At 35.2% G+C, this 20,847-nt stretch overlaps 1 protein-coding gene across 2 annotated transcripts in view; it reads left to right on the top strand.

Annotated features, from left to right (window-relative positions):
• The window catches only part of LOC131675037 (ras GTPase-activating protein 1), a 1,462,590-nt gene that overhangs the window by 1,350,321 nt on the left and 91,422 nt on the right, over positions 1–20,847 (top strand). The window contains exon 14 of one of the 2 annotated variants that reach the window (XM_058953862.1): positions 16,153–16,287. In XM_058953862.1, coding sequence (XP_058809845.1) covers positions 16,153–16,287 — 135 coding nt within the window. Of the gene's footprint in view, positions 1–10,352; positions 10,668–16,152; positions 16,288–20,847 lie in introns of those variants that run through there. The other variant, XM_058953861.1, reaches the window with a different exon arrangement.

The following is a 20,847-nucleotide window of genomic DNA, read 5'->3' as shown; positions in this document are numbered from 1 at the left end:
TGCGCCTACGTAGCAATCATCCGTGAGCAGTGGCGTAATGGTGACTCTAATCTTCCTCGTGATTCCGCCTACCTTAAAGGGGAACATCACGTGACCAATGATGGGACATGGGAGCCCGTCGGCTAGCCTTTGGGCATCGCTCACCCTGGTCACATTCAGTTTGATTGTGAGTCCCATCTCCGATGTCAATCTCAGCCTTAAGTGACTCATGACCGTAGATGAGGCGCCGGTATCATAGAGGGCTCTAATTTTACAGTCTATGTCTACCCGCAACCACCATCTGGTCTCATCCTGTGGATTGTATCCACGAGTTGCATCTTTTCCTCTATTCGTCGCGCTTCTCAGCAGATTCTTCCCTTCCGCTGAAGCTACAACAATGGGCTTGCTCGTAGTCGTGGGTTCTTTCGGCAAGGAAACTTTTTTTGTGGAGAGCCCCGAATCTTTCAGGTCTTTGGGTTGCTCGATCCTCGAATCTATCAAGTCTTCTCCCTCCTCCACAACTTGTATGTGGCCACCCGGTCCTTTCAGAATGACAACTCCCCTATTCTGCCGAGGGCTGGCATCGGGCTCGATCGCTTCCTTCTCCGATATACCGCTAAGTCTCGGGCTCTCTTAATGCCCTACCAGGACCTGTTTACATCTCTGGATCGCCGACAATTTGCTCTTTCCTGTCGACAACCCGCAGCGAGAGGTCAAATCTTCAGGAGGCACGAAGATGACCTCTTCTCTTCGCTCTCCTTGCCGTTTCCCCTGTTGCAATCTGGCAGAAATTACGGCTGAAGCCCGTAATACAAGCGGAATACTGGAGAGGCTTCGTGAAGTCGATCTTCCGCCTCTGTCCTTCTCGCCGCTCGCCAGGAGACCTGAGAGAAGGAGAATTCTTCCTTTCCCCATGCCATTGGCTTTTACGCTGTTCTGGAGGGCTGTCCTGCCTTTCTTTGTCCAATTTGCGCAGGATTCTTTCAATGCTCTCCAGACGATCCTTTATCTTCTTATAAGAAGTGGAAGTTTGCGTAACCGATACCGTTGCTTGTTCGGTAGGCCTCCTGGCATGATTCTCCACGCCCTGTCCGCGCTGCGGATCTCCCTCCTTCTCCGTACGCCTAGCCGCCTGCTGGATGACACTTCTATCCTTGCGCAGCTCTAAATCCGACAAGTAGCGTTCGCGCTGTGCGGAGGTCAGCTCTAATGCTCACGTGTCGATCTAGGCTGACAACAGAGCCATTTTGCCTCCGCATGGGTATAGAATGCGGTCAAGGTTTAAGATTATCGGTCTATTCGACCGCTACCGCTTCCTATCACCCAAGGTATGAGCGGGGTATACACTAATTAGTGTAACTACCCTTAATGCCTTCTTTTTTAAGGTATAAACTCGCGAGATTATGAGCGCGTGCAATCTCTGCAACTATCTAATTATGAGGTAAAATATCCTACCTAATGTCGGAGCCTCCTGTTTGCTTGCTCCGCCTGGTTAATACTTCCTGCACTGCACGCTTGGGTCACGCTCTCTACTCTTATTGTTGTTCAGGTATTTCCAACCCCCCTTTATCCACCAAACTATGGCTTAAACGGGCTAGCATCTGATACCTTACAACGATTTGGAATTACTTCAACTTACTATTTATTACCGCTTTCTGCCCTTTTTACAATAAATTTAACAATTTATGAGAAAAAAGGTCGAAGTGATTCCGTTTTTTTCCTACAGAGGGCGCACCGCTCACGATCTCGCGCTACCACTCGCTCAGAACCTTCCTAAGCGCTCGCGCAATCGTCTCTCTCTCTCTCTCTCTCTCTCGTGCGTCGATTACCTTCGACGCACAATCCTATTCGCACGAAACGGGTCTTAATACCAGTTGGGCGCCATGTAACAATGTGGTTATCTTACAAAATGAGAAATTTATTAACGCACACTCTCCCACGATGCAAAGCTAATCGCCGTTCCGTTAAACACGTATGATTATAAGTGTATTCGCCTTTATGTTAGATACTTTCTTTCAGTGTATTCTTTCCAACCGAGTTGAACTCACCTTAAGTCACTTGACTTGTGACACTCGATCTATCTTAGATGTTAGTGACCTAATGCCTAATCCGACTAATCCCCTAGGCGAAATTCGATTAAGACTTAATCCTTTATAGATCTGTTAAGCTATTAGAAAATGAAATGACATAAACGGCGAATAAAAATAATGATCTTTAATTAATAAAATACTACAGTCTTTTACGGGCCGAACGATTAACGCACGCGAATAAGATTTACAATTATTGATAATAATTCGGTGAGAGAGAGAAAGAGAGATAATTTGAAAAAGCCCAGCCGGGTAAGCATGTGAAAAGTGCCCTTAGACCTTTCGAAAAAGTGACAAAGCCCAATGTTTCGGCTTATAATGAAACCCCCTCTGCCAAATTTTCAGACTCATATTGACCCATGGGGCAAAATGGGACACTATTTTGTGGTTTTAGGTTTTTTGACAATAGCTCGGTTGGTTGTGAAGATACCTAAAAACTGTAAATACAAAAGTTGTAGGGTTTTTGAAGAGCTACAAACCTATAAACACCAAATTTTTTTTAGCGCGAAATTCAAATTTTTAAAAGCATTCAAAAATTCCAATTTAACGCCAATTTTGTCCATTCATACTTGCAACTCCGAAAAAAATCTTGAATGTTTCTTATAGATAGGAGTATATGTATGAATTTTTTCAGATTTTTATAGGTGGTAGAAGATACCTAAAAAAAATAAAAACCACTAAAAACGAATAAAAAATCCAGTTATTCGATTCTAGCTCCTTTTGGTTTCATTCCACGATAAAATCAATAGCGCCATCGTATTCTACGTTAAAAAATACGTCGAAAACATGCATAACACTTTTATCATCAGACCCATTACACCCTAAGAAATCGACGACTAAACTCCCAATCTTAGCCTGCCCACATGTAATACATGGAAAATCGAAGGTCGCACGTTTCATTGTCAATTTTTCATTACGCGGTAGAGCTAACGATGAAAGTATGATACATGTTTTCGACGTATTTTTTAACGTAAACACAATGGTGTAACTGGTTTTATGGTAGGCCTAATCCCGAAAACGATAAAAGCGAAAAACTAGTGGAAAGCAGCTGCTTTCCAGTAGTTTTTCGATATTTTTTTGACTATAGCACTTTTCAATTACATTCTACGATAAAACCAATCGCGCCATCGGGTTCGACGTTCAAAAATACATCAGAAACATACATCATACCTTTATTATAAGTATCATTATACGACGAGAATTCGACTATTAATCTCTGAAACTCCGTTGAAAGGCTGAACCCAATATTATTATTATTCCTGGCTACATGCATGACTTATGTTTACTACTCGTACCTTGATAATGATAAAAAAATATTATTTCCCTGTTCACGATGAAGTGCTAAATATTTTAGGATGTTCTTTGTGAAAATATCTGTAGGATTTTCCATCAGATTTTTACACTATTTGGTACTGCGGCACTGTTGAATAAACCACGTAGTTTCAAAATCCTTTTTACTTACTTTTATTTTGCACCCGAATCTCCGATAAAAAAATATTATTTTCCTGTTCACGACGAAGTGCAAAAAATTCTAGGATTTTTAAAAGTGATAGAAAACTATTAAATATTTTCAAAACTCAAAACAACGGTATTCCATCGACTATTCGATCGCAGTGCTGCCCTGGTGGCCATTTGCGAAACGATACCTTGCCACATTAAAAGAACCTCCCCCTCCACGAGATACTCCGGACCTGTCTATACTATCGTGCTCGATTCTCATCGCTGATAGTTTAGGAATTCGCCATAAACCGTATAGCGCTACGAGCGCTTGGGTCTGTATGCAGCACGGTCTGTATGTCTAGTCTAAAACATGAAACATGGACATGAGTAGACATGAGTGAGTTCTGACTTCTTTTCTGTATTCTGTGTATTTATTATTCATATTATATACATAATATACTTAATTGAGCATATAGAAAGTTGGGACAAAAGGTACTGATCTGTATGTTATGGGTAATCACTGAGCCGTATCTTACGAGGGCACTGAATATTTTAGTATCAATTGATCATCGTTCATCGTTTATGAATAAATAAATAGAAGTTATAGAGAGTGAGCATAGGTTAATAATAATACTTTTTTTCATTTACATTAATGTGTTGTAATTTATTATATAATACTAACAAGGCATGGTATATATAGTACTAACAAGGCATCTTATAAAAATCTTATAAAAATCTTATAACAATCTAGAATAGCATAATGATTGTATTAAGATAGATGTAAGTGTGATATCAAATATCATTAGAGTTATATTTGCAATAAATGATAATATATTTTTGAAAGTTGCTTTTAATATTGAAAAATTAAATACTAATATCGAATCATAATTGCTCAATAAACAGATTATTTCAAATATATGTTTTTTTCTTATAGAACGTGAATATTTGCATCATATAATATAATCAATAAGCTTCGACTAACAGAGAATTATTGAATTCTTGAAGGTAGTAGATAATTTAGGATTATTGAAACTTATATATTCTTCTATATGTACTCACATCATCATATCATTATGTTAAGAAAGTAATTCAACTAATTTTTGTATACCAATTATTGCTAATTATCATAAATGTAAACATAAGTGAATGATATTATGATTTCAATAATTTCATAACATTATTTATAGAGTATCAATAAAAAGTCACTGGTTTGAACATAATAATTTAATTGTTGAAAGCACATATTTACGTAAATAAAATCAAAGATTGTCCTGGATTTCTCTCGTAATGATGTGACAATTTAGTCAAGCCTATCTTTCTTTTCCAAATATTTAGTTATGACCACTTTGCTTGAATTTTCAATATTTTTAAGCATGTAACAACGTACATTGTAGGTGATGAATGAATAATTTTGTTATACTTTTATTTGTTTGACCATGCAAATTGAATTGATATCCCATATGATTCTTGCTATTGCAATATTCATGCCGTAAACAGTATGCAATTTATAACTTATATATATTATTAAGCTCAAGACAAACTAATTATTCATTGCATTCAACATGAATCGTTATTGCTTAAAAAGATAGATAAATATAATAAAGCATATAAATAAATGCTTTTGAATTTCATTAATATCTGTCTAAAAAATCATTAAGGAGTTTTTAGTAAAATCATTACGGATTCAAACTGTGACGCTCATTAGCTAATTATTAATTAGTTAGTTAATTCAAACAAAAATACCAATTGTTTTTCTTTGGTTTTTCACTACTACTTATAAAAAATTGTATTGAATTATACTGAAAGCTGTTTATTTAAGGTGAATTGCTCGTGTAATTTTCCATACTTTTTCTCCAACACTTTTTTAATCATAGAATTACAAGTTTCCTATGTAGGATTTCCAAATCACTTGTTCTATTTTATAAGACAAATCTTTTGACATGAATCTCATCCTATTACCATACTTCTAAATTATGAACATGTAAGTTTGATTATTTCTTTTTTATATTAAATGTTTTATGTGCACACTACTTTGACTGAAGCAGTTGTTTGTGGGATTATTTTGTTCGATGAAGGAAGCCTTATAAAAAATACTTAAAATTTTTTACTAAAGCCTCTTTCAAACTGAAATAAGCTATGAAATGTTGCAAAAGGTCGATTTTCCACTACCTTTTCAGATTTAATTCACGTTCCGTGGCTTATTTCAATTTGATATAGGTTTTAGTAAATATTTTAAGAAACTTTTATAAGGCTTAATTCATCAAAGGTAATAAGCTTTTGAGAGCTATCTTAGCCAAAATAGTATGCGTATGGAATATTTTGAAATGAAGCTTGGTAAAAAACTCAAATTGCCTACAGAGTGAGTTTCAAAACCTGAAGGAAATTGAGCAAGTATTTGAAATGTTAGTTTTTATCCAAAGAATATATGTGCAAAGTTTCAGGATCCTAGGTCCAAAAATTGAAATAATAAAAATTTCGCTAGGAACCTACCTTATAGATGAAATATAGTAGTTAAAGCTCTTTTGCCATTACCGACTGAGCAAAATAAATTATTCAAAGTTTTCTCTTAAACAAATAAATGAATCAAGCTGAAACTTTTTAGGAACATTCATTGTGCATAAGCGAAGGGTGCTCAACTCTTCTTTTCATGAAAATTTCCATGGAAATCGATGGAAAAAAAGGGAAAACTACTTCTAAATTTTATTTCTTTTCTCGATTTCAATTATTCTTAATTTTTTCCACTCCTGATGTTTGATAATTATATTAGTAATCTTGATCTTAGGAGTCATCCCTATAAATAAACTACACACTTATTTTATTATAAACGTTTCGCAATTTTATTTATTGCCACCTCAGTACATCTGTTGAATATATATATTATTATAAATAAATGAATTCTTTCAATATTAGTATTGTATTATAATATAAATATACGTTTTGACGTTAAGACGTTAAATATACGTTTAAGACATTAAAGGTTCTATTAAAAATGTCCTACGTTACGTTTACGTTTCCTTATTTACTGTAGGAAAAATGACGTTACTCCTATTCACATTACGGACATTTTTAATAGAACCTTTAATTTTCATAGTAATTCAAACAATAGAAAATATACTAAATTAAAGTCGAATTTTCAAAAAACATTACTGAACACTGAAATTTCGGATCTACATATACACATAAAATATTGCCAGAAACGTTTAAATGTCCTTGCTAACCTTCTCTATTCTTCGAATATAAACCTCGACACCATAGAAATGTTTAGAATATTTACGGAAAATAAAGCAAACAAAATTTATTGGAAATTGGATAGGAAATTAAGTATTAGATATGACAGACTATTGGAAGAAGAAAAAAGATTATCGAATAAACGTCAGATAAATAATCATAATAAGGAAAATTGGGTCAAAAACACTACAGACACACACATCCCGAATAAGGTAATTGAGGTAATATCTTTAGGCCCTAATCATAACGTACATAATGATCTTAGTAGAACGGATATAATAGACAGTATTACTAATTTAGAATTTATTCTGAGTGGAGAACAAGATAAAAATAATAAGGACATGGAAAACTCCTTTAATGATATTAGGAATAATTTGATTAAAAATATAGAGTCCAGTCTTAACAACAAAAGACATGTAAAAAGATTAGATAATGATTTCAAAAAAAAGCTCAAAGCCACTAATATTTTTTTAAAAGATAATAACAACCTTTTTTTCACTAGAGCTGACAAAGGCAACATAACTGTATGTTTATGCAAGAACGAATACATTGAAAAAATGAATTTGATGTTGTCAGACAATAGTACATACATAATCTGGGAAAAAAATAACACATTAACCAAAATGCAAAAAGATGTTCAATATTTTCTTACAAATTTTAATGACAAAGGCTATATTAAAAAATATTTTCCAAACATACGTATTAACCAATTATTTCTAACGCAATCACATACAAATCTAGCTAGAGCATACGGACTTCCAAAAATCCACAAAAATGGTTTTCCACTCAGGCCCGTAGTATCTACAGTTAACACTCCCACGCATTTCCTATCAAAATTAATTAGTAAAGTTCTTAAAGAATCCATAGACTTGCCTAGATCACACATTAAAAATAGTTATGAATTGAAAGAACGTATCAAGAACATTCACATCCCATCGGACCACATATTGGTGTCTTTCGACGTAGTTTCATTATTTACAAGTATACCTAGATATTTAATTCTCAATAGCATATACAAGAGGTTCTAAAAATTACATAGAAAATCGTTGATGATGTTCGACGAAATTATAACAACTATCAATTTTCTTTTCAACAATGCATATTTTTGTTTCAATAATACAAATTATAAGCAGATATTTGGAACTTCGATGGGAGACCCACTATCAGCATTATTTGCAGACCTAGTCATGGATGATTTGGAGACACAATGCTTGGTTTTTCTGAAAGAAGAATATAATATTAATCCAATCTTTTATTACCGATATGTGGATGACACATTAATGTGCATCAGAAGCCTTGACTTTGATCGTGTTTTCGAAGTATTTAATGATTATAATTCGCATTTGAAATTTACTTATGAGACAGAGGTTAATAGTTCTATTAATTTTCTAGACTTATCAATTACTAGAAAAAATAATGGGATTATTACTAACTGATACCAAAAACCAACTATGTCGGGACGTATTTTAAATTACAACTCAAATCACACATTAAAACAAAAAAAGAATATTGTTTATAACTTGATAGATAGATCGATATTATTGTCTGATGAAAGTCACCATGACAATAATATATCTATTGTAAGAAACATGTTATATAACAATGACTATCCGGAGGAATTTGTTGATGTGTGTATCAGAGATCGCATTAGAAAATATACATATAGTCATAACAATACACAGAATAAAAACAATAACGATAAACCGACAATTTACTTTCCAATTCCATTTAAAGAAGAATTTTTCTATAAATGCAAATCATCATTAAAAAAGAGTAACATTGTATGCATACCAAAAATGACAAGCAAGCTATCTAATATTATTGTTCTAGGCAAAGATAAATTAAAGAAATGGGAGAAAACAGGCACAATTTATAATATTCAGTGTAAACAATGTCCATCGAATTACATCGGTGAAAGCAAAAGGGCTCTCAAAAATAGAATTAGTGAACATAAATATTCCGTGAAAAAAACTATTGAAGATCCAGTCAATTCTAGATTTAAACTTTTACCTATACCGGCCCATATCGTGAATAATCCGGAACATGAATTTGATTAGGAGAATGCAAAAATCAAGCATTTAGAAGCTAATTACAGAAAGAGATGCATCGCAGAGTCAGTGTATATTATAATTACGGATAATACCATCAATTCACAGGAAGATACAAAATATTTAAACAATCAATACTCAAGAATACTCAACATCATAAAATCTATTTAGTTTCAATACGAAAAATAAACATAGATATTACACTACATCACTAATTCCCTTTCCTTCCAGTGTTTCCCCCACTCATCAAGTACACTCTTTCTCTTGTTGTGTCTCTCTCTGTCTTTCTCTTTTATTTCATATACAGTACGATATGTTATTATATTCATAACAGTTACTTGGCTTTTAATTTGCTGATCATGATGTGTTTTTACCTAATTGACAAAAGATTGTTAATTTATTTATATTTATTATTAGACAGAAAAATTAATATTTATTTAATTAAAGTGTAATGACTATATATGTGCGGAAGAACTTTTAATTTATTCAATTTTATCTACATTACAAAACGTATGTTTATATTATAATACAATACTAATATTGAAAGAATTCATTTATTTATAATAATATATATATTCAACAGATGTACTGAGGTGGCAATAAATAAAATTGCGAAACGTTTATAATAAAATAAGTGTGTAGTTTATTTATAGGGATGACTCCTAAGATCAAGATTACTAATATAATTTTCTCGATTTCTATGGAAATTTTCATGAAATAAAGAGTTGAGCACCCTTCGCTTATGCACAATGAATGTCCCTAAAAAGTTTCAGCTTGATTCATTTATTTGTTTAAGAGAAAACTTTGAATAACTTATTTTGCTCAGTCGGTAACGGCAACAGAGCCTTAAGTACTATTAGTACACTACTATTAGTACAAAACGAACCTCCCTCCCCCGTACACACACACACACACACACACACACACACACGCACACACACACACAGGCGAAACAGTTCATGCGAGAAAGCTCTTCAGGTCGCATATAAAACAAACAGCTATTTAATCTGCATGAGAAGCATATATTTGTAGATTACGTTATGCGGCACGCAGCTCATACGCAATCATATGAATGGACTTACTATACGTGAAAAATACGAGACATATACTATATAGTAAGAGACAAAAATCTGATCTCACGAAAAAATTAGCACATCTGTAAATATCTTCTGACATAAATAACTTTCTAAAACTACTTTTCTGGCTAATAGGTCTAAGCTATCAATTTGACTTTCGAAAACATGGATTTCGTGCCCGTAAAAGAAAGAAAAAAATTAAATGATTTTCAAAGAAGCCCGGTATTGTCATTTTATTGTAATGAGAGTCTGGCGCTGTCGCAGCTTCGCGGCTATTATATTTTTATATAATGGATTGTAACGAGCCCAATCTTTATTTTTATAGTTATAAGATTGCTTGAAATCAAATGAAACTTCAGACGTTTTACTTATAGATCATTTTTTCTCGCATAGTATTTTCATGAAAACGAGATTCTTTGAATAATTTTACATTTTAAACTTTCACATTAGAATGTTTTCTCATAGTTTGTAACTTAAATCTCTTATTATTACAGGGAACTATGGAAGAAGAAATTAAAAGAAAAAAAATATCAGAAGTGTGCAGGATGCGATATATATTTACACAAAGCTTCTGGATACATAAAAACATTGGATACAGAGGACGACTTATCAAATTTTCTTCAAGCGTTTGGCAAAATCGTAGATATGAATATGGAATTATGTTCAAAATGTTATTCAAAGCTTCGATTAGTTTCACATCAGAAGAGCAAGTAAGATCCATCTAAACAAGAAACTCCTGAATCTTCTATTGACTCTCAACTCGCATCATCATCGCAATCATCATCCATGGATGGGTCACAAGTTGTATATCCAGAACCAAAACCACAAGAACCGGTAGAACTAATTGAGATGCCGATTCAGAGAACAATATGTACTCATGCATATTGTTTCTTATGTAAGCTGCTTTCGGGAATAATTCAAGTTCCAGTTGAAGCTCGCATGCAAGTCTACGCTCATAACAGAATATATATACCAGCTGGTAATAGATGTTGTCGTAAACATCTTATTAAAAACCGTTTTTATCAAGATGAATTGGATAATATTAAAGTTCATACATCAACTAGCACAATTACCGTAACAGAGTTATCAAAACTATTGGAACAGTTATCAGTTAGAGTAGATGCTGAAATTCATGATAAAGTTGGAGATTTCACTTTTCCGGAGGAACGGTTAATAGTACTGACTGGGTTGACTTGGGAAAACATAATTGAATTACGTGGTATGATGACATCTTTAAGAGATTCAGTCTCTCGGAATGTGACACAAGCTTTAGTCGTTCTGTTGTTTAAATCGGTCAGTGGTAATTCGAACAAAATTATTTGCGCCGTTCTAGGACTCGAGCGTGATCAACAAGTATCTGATTTTTGTAATTCCATATTGACATCTTTTGAAAAAGATGTACTACCTACACGTTTTGGAATAGGAGTGATCAGTAGAGAAGAGTTAATAAACCATAATATTCCAGTTGCTAAAGCACTACATGACATCAAAGATAATGACTTGGCATTAATTGCAGATGGAACTTACCTTCGACACGAAAAAAGTTCGAATAATAACTATCAAAGAAAGTCTTTTTCCGGACAAAAAAAAGTACCATTGTGCAAGCCGTTCATAATATGTACTTTAGATGGGTATATTGTTGACTCTGCAGGTCCATTTGAGGCTAATCTCAACGATGCTCAAATAATGGAATGTTTGATGCAAGATCCTAACGGTTTGCGAAAGTTAATGCAAAAAAAGCATCTATGGGTCATTGATAGAGGCTTTCGTGACGTTAAAGAGAAACTTGAAACATTAGGATTCAAAGTTTTAATGCCAGCACTTAAAGGTAAACGTAATCAGTTAACAGCAGTAGAATCTAACCACAGTCGTTCTGTTACTGCTATACGTTGGCCAGTTGAAGTGGTACATGGTGTCATTGGAAATAAATACAAATTGCTTCGACATAAGTTCTACAACACAATGTTGCCGAAAGCTGGTCTCTATTGCAAAGTAGCTTGTTTTTTACAGAACAAGTTTGGAAAGCGTTTTATAACTGACCCATCTTTAACAGATGAAATAGTCTCGCGTATGATTCAACAGAGAAATTTGGAGAATACTTTAGCTTCAGAAGTTGAAACTGGTCACTGGAGTAGGAGAAAAATACCTTTCCAGTTAATAACATCAGATCAACTGTTAGACTTTCCAGAATTGACAGAAAGAGATTTAAAAATATTTTTTACTGGGACGTATCAATTGCAACAGTCCATATCTTACCTGGCAGAAATGATGGACGAAGATAACAAAATTGAACTTTACTATTCAAAAGAAACAAATGAAATTCTGAAAGTCCAAGTGAGATCAAGGCACGTCAGTCGAAAAAAATATAATTCTAACATACACTACCGACCAAATTCTATAGGCTATCAGGGCATTAGGAGACACTACTGCGAATGCGCAAATGGTAACCGCACTATTGGTTACTGTGTTCACATTGCTGCTGTTATTTATTACCTTTCGCATGGTAGATATCTTTCCAAAATAGTAAAGCCTGCAGAAATCTTGAGCTCTATTTTTGCCGTTGAAAAAGTATCACCCGTCATCAACGACGACAGCGACGAAGATTGATTGTTCAACACTGATATTTATTTGTTTATAGATTTAACTGTTTAGATACATTGAATAGACGTTACTTCCCTTTAGCAAAAGTACGTAACGTGCAATGAGTTTTGATATTATATTATTCACGAGGGATGATTATAAAGCAGAGAGCGCAATGTATAAAGTATTCAGATATGTAAATAATTATTTATATTATGTATGTAGCTTATTAGTTCATTTTAAATTAAAGATTTTATAAATATAAATTCTGAAGCAAATATGTTTTTACACTACATAGATTTTACTCCCAAATAAGGAAATACACTTTTTTGGTCTTTACAGCTTCAACAGATTCGGGTGCAAAATAAAAGTAACTAAAAAGGATTTTGAAACTACGTGGTTTATTCAACAGTGCCGCAGTACCAAATAGTGCAAAAATCTGATGGAAAATCCTACAGATATTTTCACAAAGAACATCCTAAAATATTTAGCACTTCATCGTGAACAGGGAAATAATATTTTTTTATCATTATCAAGGTACGAGTAGTAAACATAAGTCATGCATGTAGCCAGGAATAATAATAATATTGGGTTCAGCCTTTCAACGGAGTTTCAGAGATTAATAGTCGATTTCTCGTCGTATAATGATACTAATAATAAAGGTATATGATGTATGTTTCTGATGTATTTTTGAACGTCGAACCCGATGGCGCGATTGGTTTTATCGTAGAATGTAATTGAAAAGTGCTATAGTCAAAAAAATATCGAAAAACTACTGGAAAGCAGCTGCTTTCCACTAGTTTTTCGCTTTTATCGTTTTCGGGATTAAGCCTACCATAAAACCAGTTACACCATTGTGTTTACGTTAAAAAATACGTCGAAAACATGTATCATACTTTCATCATTAGCTCTACCGCGTAATGAAAAATCGACAATGAAACGTGCGACCTTCGATTTTCCATGTATTACATGTGGGCAGGCTAAGATTGGGAGTTTAGTCGTCGATTTCTTAGGGTGTAATGGGTCTGATGATAAAAGTGTTATGGATGTTTTCGACGTATTTTTTAACGTAGAATACGATGGCGCTATTGATTTTATCGTGGAATGAAACCAAAAGGAGCTAGAATCGAAAACTGGATTTTTTATACGTTTTTAGTGGTTTTTATTTTTTTTAGGTATCTTCTACCACCTATAAAAATCTGAAAAAATTCACACATATACTCCTATCTATGAGAAACATTCAAGATTTTTTTCGGAGTTGCAAGTATGAATGGACAAAATTGGCGTTAAATTGGAATTTTCGAATGCTTTTAAAAATTTGAATTTCGCGCTAAAAAAAATTTGGTGTTTATAGGTTTGTAGCTCTTCAAAAACCCTACAACTTTTGTATTTACAGTTTTTAGGTATCTTCACAACCAACCGAGCTATTGTCAAAAAACCTAAAACCACAAAATAGTGTCCCATTTTGCCCCATGGGTCAATATGGGTCTGAAAATTTGGCAGAGGGGGTTTCATTATAAGCCGGAACATTGGGCTTTGTCACTTTTTCGAAAGGTCTAAGGGCACTTTTCACATGCTTACCCGGCTGGGCTCTTTGTCGTGAAACTAACGCTCGGCGGGAATAAAAAAGAAATGATGCTCGCGATAGACAAAATACTTTCGAAAGTATTGAGTCACGTAATAATAAGGAGGTGCACCTACCCTGCGGTGCAATTACGGTGATCAGCCGTAATTGTTTCAGAAAATCAACGGTTCTCCTTGAATCAGTTGCGCTGTCTCGCTCGCTTCCAAATTTGCTGCTGTTTTGCTGCCGCAGTAGATGCTGCTGTTGTGATGCTTCCTACTATCACTCACACACGTTCAAAAACTCAGGAAAACTTTTGATTTGCAAACAAACGGCGAAACCCTGCAAAAACTAAATTCGGCGTTACTATTGCAGTAACAGCTAAGGCTTAACTGAATATTGAAACCCTCGCGCGCCCTCTCTCTCTCTCTTAGTCGTTCGAACTAACATCACGAGTATATGATCCGCGAACGGATCGATTAATCGAATCGACTACCGTTGCTGTAGATACTGTCCTGAATAATTGCACAATTATACTTTTTTCTCATTGATTTAATTTTATTACTTAAATTTAATTACCCTAAATATAGATATACGAGGTCTGTCCGGAAAGTATCGGGCCTACTTTTATATTTTCGTGCTAGCGTTATTCTTTATCATCTGGTGGATGGCATCCTTCAAAGTAATCCCCACTTGATTGAATAACACGAATCCATCGATGTCTCCACTTTTGAAAACAATCCTGGAACTCACTTTTAGGGATAGCCTTAAGTATACTCGTCGCATTGTTTTCAACCGTTGTTTTGTCATCGAATCGGTGTCCTTTGAGTGGTTTTTTTAGTTTTGGAAACAGCCATAAGTCACAAGGGGCTATGTCGGGACTTATGGAGGTTGTCGAAGCAATACGATATTGTGTTTGCTCAAAAACTGCTGCACAAGATTGGATGAATGCGCTGGCGCATTATCGTGATGGAGAAGCCAGTCACCACTTTCCCAAAAGTGCGACCGTTTTCTTCTTACTGCATCACACAAACTTTTCAAAATTTGAACATAGTATTCTTCATTGATTTTATGACCTGTTAGTGCATATTCGTGATGTACAATACCTTCACAATCGAAAAAAACAATAAACATTGACTTAACATTGCTCCGACTTTGACGTGCTTTTTTTGGTCTTGGCGATTCAGAATGCTTCCACTGTGAAGATTGTTGTTTTGTTTCAGGATCATAACCATAAACCCATGATTCATCACCTGTATTAACTTTTCTAAGCACATTATCATCATTATTGACCATTTCCAGATTGTTCAGAACGATTTCTAAGCGAATGTTCTTCTGCTCTGCTGTGAGCAATTTTGGGATGAATTTCGCACACATGCGTTTCATTCCTAAATTTTCGGTTGAAATTTCTGAAATGATAGTTTTTGGTATCCCAAGTCTTCTTCTAGTTCTCACACAGTCATACGACGATCTTGTTCGATTGCAAGTTGCACCCGCTCAATATTATCTGCGGTTTTTATCGTCGAAGGTCAGCCGGAACGAGAATCACTATCGACAGAAGTGCGACTATCCTTGAACCATTTATACCACCCTTTTATTCGTGTTTTGCTCAAACACTCGCTTCCGAAGGCTTTTTGCATCATTTCAGTAGTTTCCGAACTCGTTTTTCCGAGTTAAAAGCAAAATTTGATGCAAATTCGTTGATCTGGTTTTTCAGTCATTTTTGACAATATCAAAATCCCACCAACGCGAAAAAGGCACTGTAAACAAAGACACGTTGCGCATGAACTATACGTTCGGCAGGTGTCAGTAAGTAACCAATAGATTCGTGACGCTTTACTGTTGACGTTTCTGTCCGGTAGAGGTCGCTCGAACACTATGGCGCGAAGATATAAACGTAGGCCCCATACTTTCCGTACAGACCTCGTAATTCATAAATAAAATATCGAGCGTCAGTGATCTATGTGCAGATGAAGGCAATGTCATTAGTTTCTTATTATTTTTCTACATCGCATTAATAGCATATCAATAATAATCTAGATCATAATAGATTATCATATCAATTTATATTAAAAAATTATCCTATTGTTAATGATTATGTTATTTTTTGATTCTTAAATTGTAAATTATAAGATATATGTTTCTTTCAGAATATTTCCGAAAAATCCGATTCAGATATAAGTTCGAAAAATAAGGTTGCATTAGACATTGCTAAAGATCTTGCTACGTTACATCAAATTTGTGTTTCACACTTAAAGGAATTACAAATTTTATCGAAACAACAGGTAAGAATATTTTAACGAATTTAATTAAAAAAATTATTGAAAAACAGTGTGCTTTATGTACTATACTGAGAAAAAAATATTGTCAAATCAATGAACCCGGACTCATAAATACTAGCAACTAGCCAAGACCATTGATTTGACTACAAAATCTGTCGATATAATAGAGTTTCTGTTGAAACAACAGAATCTATTGAAACAACAGAGTGGTAATTGTTTTGATAGATTGTTTAATCGATTTATGATACTTTTGTATGTCAGAGTAACAGATTTCCGGTACATTTATTCAACGAGAAAATTCATTGTAACGATTGTTTATTGTATTGAAATAATAGTTGCAACGATCGCCGAGAATCGTTTTGACTCACGTAGGTTACTGAGCGGCTGAGCGTAACAGCCGCGATCGGTTTGAGAGAGAGAGGGCGCGTAGGGGTAATGACCGGGAGGGGAGGGTTTGCTAGCCAGTATGACTGTGACATTCAGTCCGGCTGCATCGTAGCGATATAGAGAGTGTTCAAACAGAGTGTTTTACCCTTTTTCGAGCAAGATCCAGAGAGGTCATCGAGTGCGAGTGTGGAGCGCGAGTGCGAGCACTGAGTGACGTGCGTGACCTCGAGTACAGCGAGCGCAACCTAATTGCCTCCTGCCGCTGAGAAACAGCAACAGCAGAACCGCATCAGCAGATCAGCATCCACAGAGGCAGCAGATTCGGAACGATTGCGTCGGACACGGTTGGCCACCGTATTCCCATCAATCCCGCGGTAGGTGACAAAACGTATTAATTGTTGTTAGCGTGCGATGCCGCACAGCGAGTGCGGCGAATCATAAGAAGCGTGCGAGCGGTTAGTTCGCGGCGATCGCGATTTTCTCTCTCTCTCTCCCCGTGTGTATTGTCATCCGAATTCGCGTGCGTGAGTCTCTCGGCAAATCCCTCCCGTGTAAAAGATTCAAGTCAATAAAGTAGTCAAAGATTTAAACGTAACGATCGTATTGTTTTGTCTTTCCTTTGTCCGGGAACCGTGTTATTGTTTACGTTCAATTCGAACGCGCCGGTAATATAGCACGGATAGCGTAGGCAACGTGAGGAGCGGCTCGCCAACCGAGTTACCAGCAGCGGCCGACGGAGAGCTGCTAAGCGAGCGCGCCAGCGCCCCAAGCGGAGAGTTAGTGAACCCAACTTCGATCGGTAAGAGAACTCTGCGCAGGCGCACTCCCGGACAAGGTGAGTCAATGTGCTTCTAGCACATAGATAACAAGGCGTCGTTTAGCCAATCAAGTAGGTACATTCAATAGGAATTATAGGTTAAACCGCAGCCTGTTACATAGTATGTTTATTAAAATAATAGGCCCTTTCCGTTAAATCATCAGATTTGTTAATAACAAAGTGACTGAAGCAAAGATAATTTATTTAACCATAAAAGATAATTGGTTCAGCTATATGTATTATTCTTACAAATAATCATCCTATCAAAACAACAGATTATTGTTAATACAAAATCAACGCTTAATCAATTCCATTAATTATTTAATATTCAGTTTACTAAAAAATACATCCAAGAATAAATCAATTTTATGAGATAAATGACATAATTATAACTGGTAATATTGCAATCGAGATTATGGTAATATCGATTGTGAGTATTGCATTGACAAAATGTGAGCGACAGGCGACCAACAGGCCCGACACAATAGAATAGTCTCCGCGCATGCACTGAGCATATCTGGACGAGTAGCATGTGAAACACCGCGGCTCTCGACAGTATATATTTGTGATTTTACAATCGTACTTATTAGTGTTTATATTCATTGACATTAGCATTTGAAACTTATATAGGTATAGGGAGAATATGTGTTTAAATTAGTTGAAAAAGAGGTAATCACAATCATTTACAAAAACGCTATACTCAAAACGCGAGGCCATGAAGCGTCATGACATGATGACAAAGAAGTTGTCGAATGTGCTTAAATCAGTTGAATTTAGTGAATTGAGAGTAAGTTTGAGAGAATTTTAAAGTAAGTAATACATGTTTAATATTTATTACATGTGTTAGTGTACTGATTTGATGTAGCGTCTTCTTTCCTTTCATTCGTTCTTTTATATTCAATCCAGGTAAATTGACCGGTTCGGATATCCGGACTTTGACCGATTCTGAAATTATCAAAAAGATCGTACTAACAAAGAAAGGTATCCAACCCGAACTCACCGATTTTGATGATTTTGATACATATTGTAGAACATAAGAAAATAAGAGATACGTATTTTTTATTGGCTATTTTTCACTTTTAAGGGGTAAAAACCTCCCCTAAAGTTAACCCCCAAAAAGCGTTTTTTTTAATATCTCAGCTTAAAATTAATATTTTTCAGTAAAATAAATTGGACATTATTTCTTACAAAAGTAACAAGTATTTCATGATGATTTGAAGAGTAAGAGTAGCATCCCCTATTTTTTAGGGGTTGAAAACACATTTTTTGGCATAATTTTATAATAGAAAAGTTTAAACCGACTAAAAAAAATTGGAAAAAATGTTTAAACACCCATAATAACAAAATTTAGTTGACATCTTTCGGTGTTTTGATAAATATTACCCCTAAAGGGGGGTAAGCCACCCTCAACACAAAATAACTGTAAATATGTAATTCAATACATAAAATTTCGTAGAAAGCTTGTATATAGAGGTTTTCGAGATCGCTGATTACAAATATGTTATGAGATTTCGAAAACTCAAAATGGCGGAACCAATATGGCGGACAGAAATGTTGAAAAAAAATTTTATATAATAAAAAAGTTTTAAATGACTAAAAAACTTGGAAAAAATTTGTAAACATCTATAATAAACAAATTAAGTTCTTCGGTTTTTTCATAGATACTACCCCTAAGGGGGAAGTAAACCATGCCTAACACAAAATAACTATAAGTATACTTCAATCCATAATATTTTGTAGAAGGTTTGTATATAGGGGTTTTCGAGATCTTACTTTACAAATCTGATATCAGATTTTGAAAACTCAAAATGGCGGAACCAATGTGGTGGACGAAAATGTCGAAAAAAAATTTTAACTTTCATAAAAACTTGTTTACAAATGTGTGATCTTTGTAGCCTGTACATGTGAACTGAAGAGCCTTAAACCCTAAATCCCTAAACAACAAATAGGCTAGATGCCAGTGCTTTTTAACCAAACGACACCAAACCCCTAACCTCCAGACAGGCCGAAGGCCTATACGAGGTCTGTCCGGAAAGTATGGGGCCTACGTTTATATCTTCGCGCCATAGTGTTCGAGCGATCTCTACCGGACAGAAACGTCAACAGTAAAGCGTCACGAATCTATTGGTTACTTACTGACACCTGCCGGACGTATAGTTCATGCGCAACGTGTCTTTGTTTACAGTGCCTTTTTCGCGTTGGTCGGATTTTGATATTGTCAAAAATGACTGAAAAACAAGATCAACGAATTTGCATCAAATTTTGCTTTCAACTCGGAAAAACGAGTTCGGAAACTACTGAAATGATGCTAAAAGCCTTCGGAAGCGAGTGTATGAGCAAAACACAAATTAAAGAGTGGTATAAATGGTTCAAGGATAGTCGCACTTCTGTCGATAGTGATTCCCGTTCCGGCCGACCTTCGACGACAAAAACCGCAGATAATATTGAGCGGGTGCAACTTGCAATCGAACAAGATCGTCGTATGACTGTGCTAGAACTAGAAGAAGACCTTGGGATACCAAAAACTATCATTTCAGAAATTTTAACCGAAAATTTAGGAATGAAACGCGTGTGTGCGAAATTCATCCCAAAATTGCTCACAGCAGAGCAGAAGAACATTCGCTTAGAAATCGCTCAGGACAATCTGGAAATGGTCAATAATGATGATAATGTGCTTAGAAAAGTTTTTACAGGTGATGAATTATGGGTTTATGGTTATGATCCTGAAACAAAACAACAATCTTCACAGTGGAAGCATTCTGAATCGCCAAGACCAATAAAAGCACGTCAAAGTCGGAGCAATGTTAAGTCAATGTTTATTGTTTTTTTCGATTGTGAAGGTATTGTACATCACGAATATGCACCAACAGGTCAGTAAATTAATAACAAATACTACGTTCAAATTTTTAAACGTTTGCGTGATGCAGTAAAAAGAAAACGGTCGCACTTTTGGGAAAGTGGTGACTGGCTTCTCCATCACGAGAATGCGCCAGCGCATTCATCCAATTTTGTGCAGCAGTTTTTGAGCAAACACAATATCGCATTGCTTAGACAACCACCATACAGTTCCGACATAGCCCCTTGTGACTTATGGCTGTTTCCAAAACTAAAAAAACCACTCAAAGGACACCGATTCGATGACAAAACAACGGTTGAAAACAATGCGACGAGTGTACTTAAGGCTATCCCTAAAAGTGAGTTCCAGGATTGTTTTCAAAAGTGGAGACATCGATGGATTCGTGTTATTCAATCAAGTGGGGATTACTTTGAAGGATGCCATCCACCAGATGATAAAGAATAACGCTAGCACGAAAATATAAAGGTAGGCCAGATACTTTCCGGACAGACCTCGTACTTTA

The sequence above is a fragment of the Phymastichus coffea genome, unplaced genomic scaffold, assembly GCF_024137745.1.
Source record: "Phymastichus coffea isolate CEN01 unplaced genomic scaffold, Cenicafe_Pcof_1.1 PCOF00015, whole genome shotgun sequence".
In the NCBI taxonomy this organism is placed as follows: Eukaryota; Metazoa; Arthropoda; class Insecta; order Hymenoptera; family Eulophidae; genus Phymastichus; species Phymastichus coffea.
Note: the sequence above shows the minus strand (reverse complement) of the source record. Positions and strands in the feature narration are given on the sequence as shown.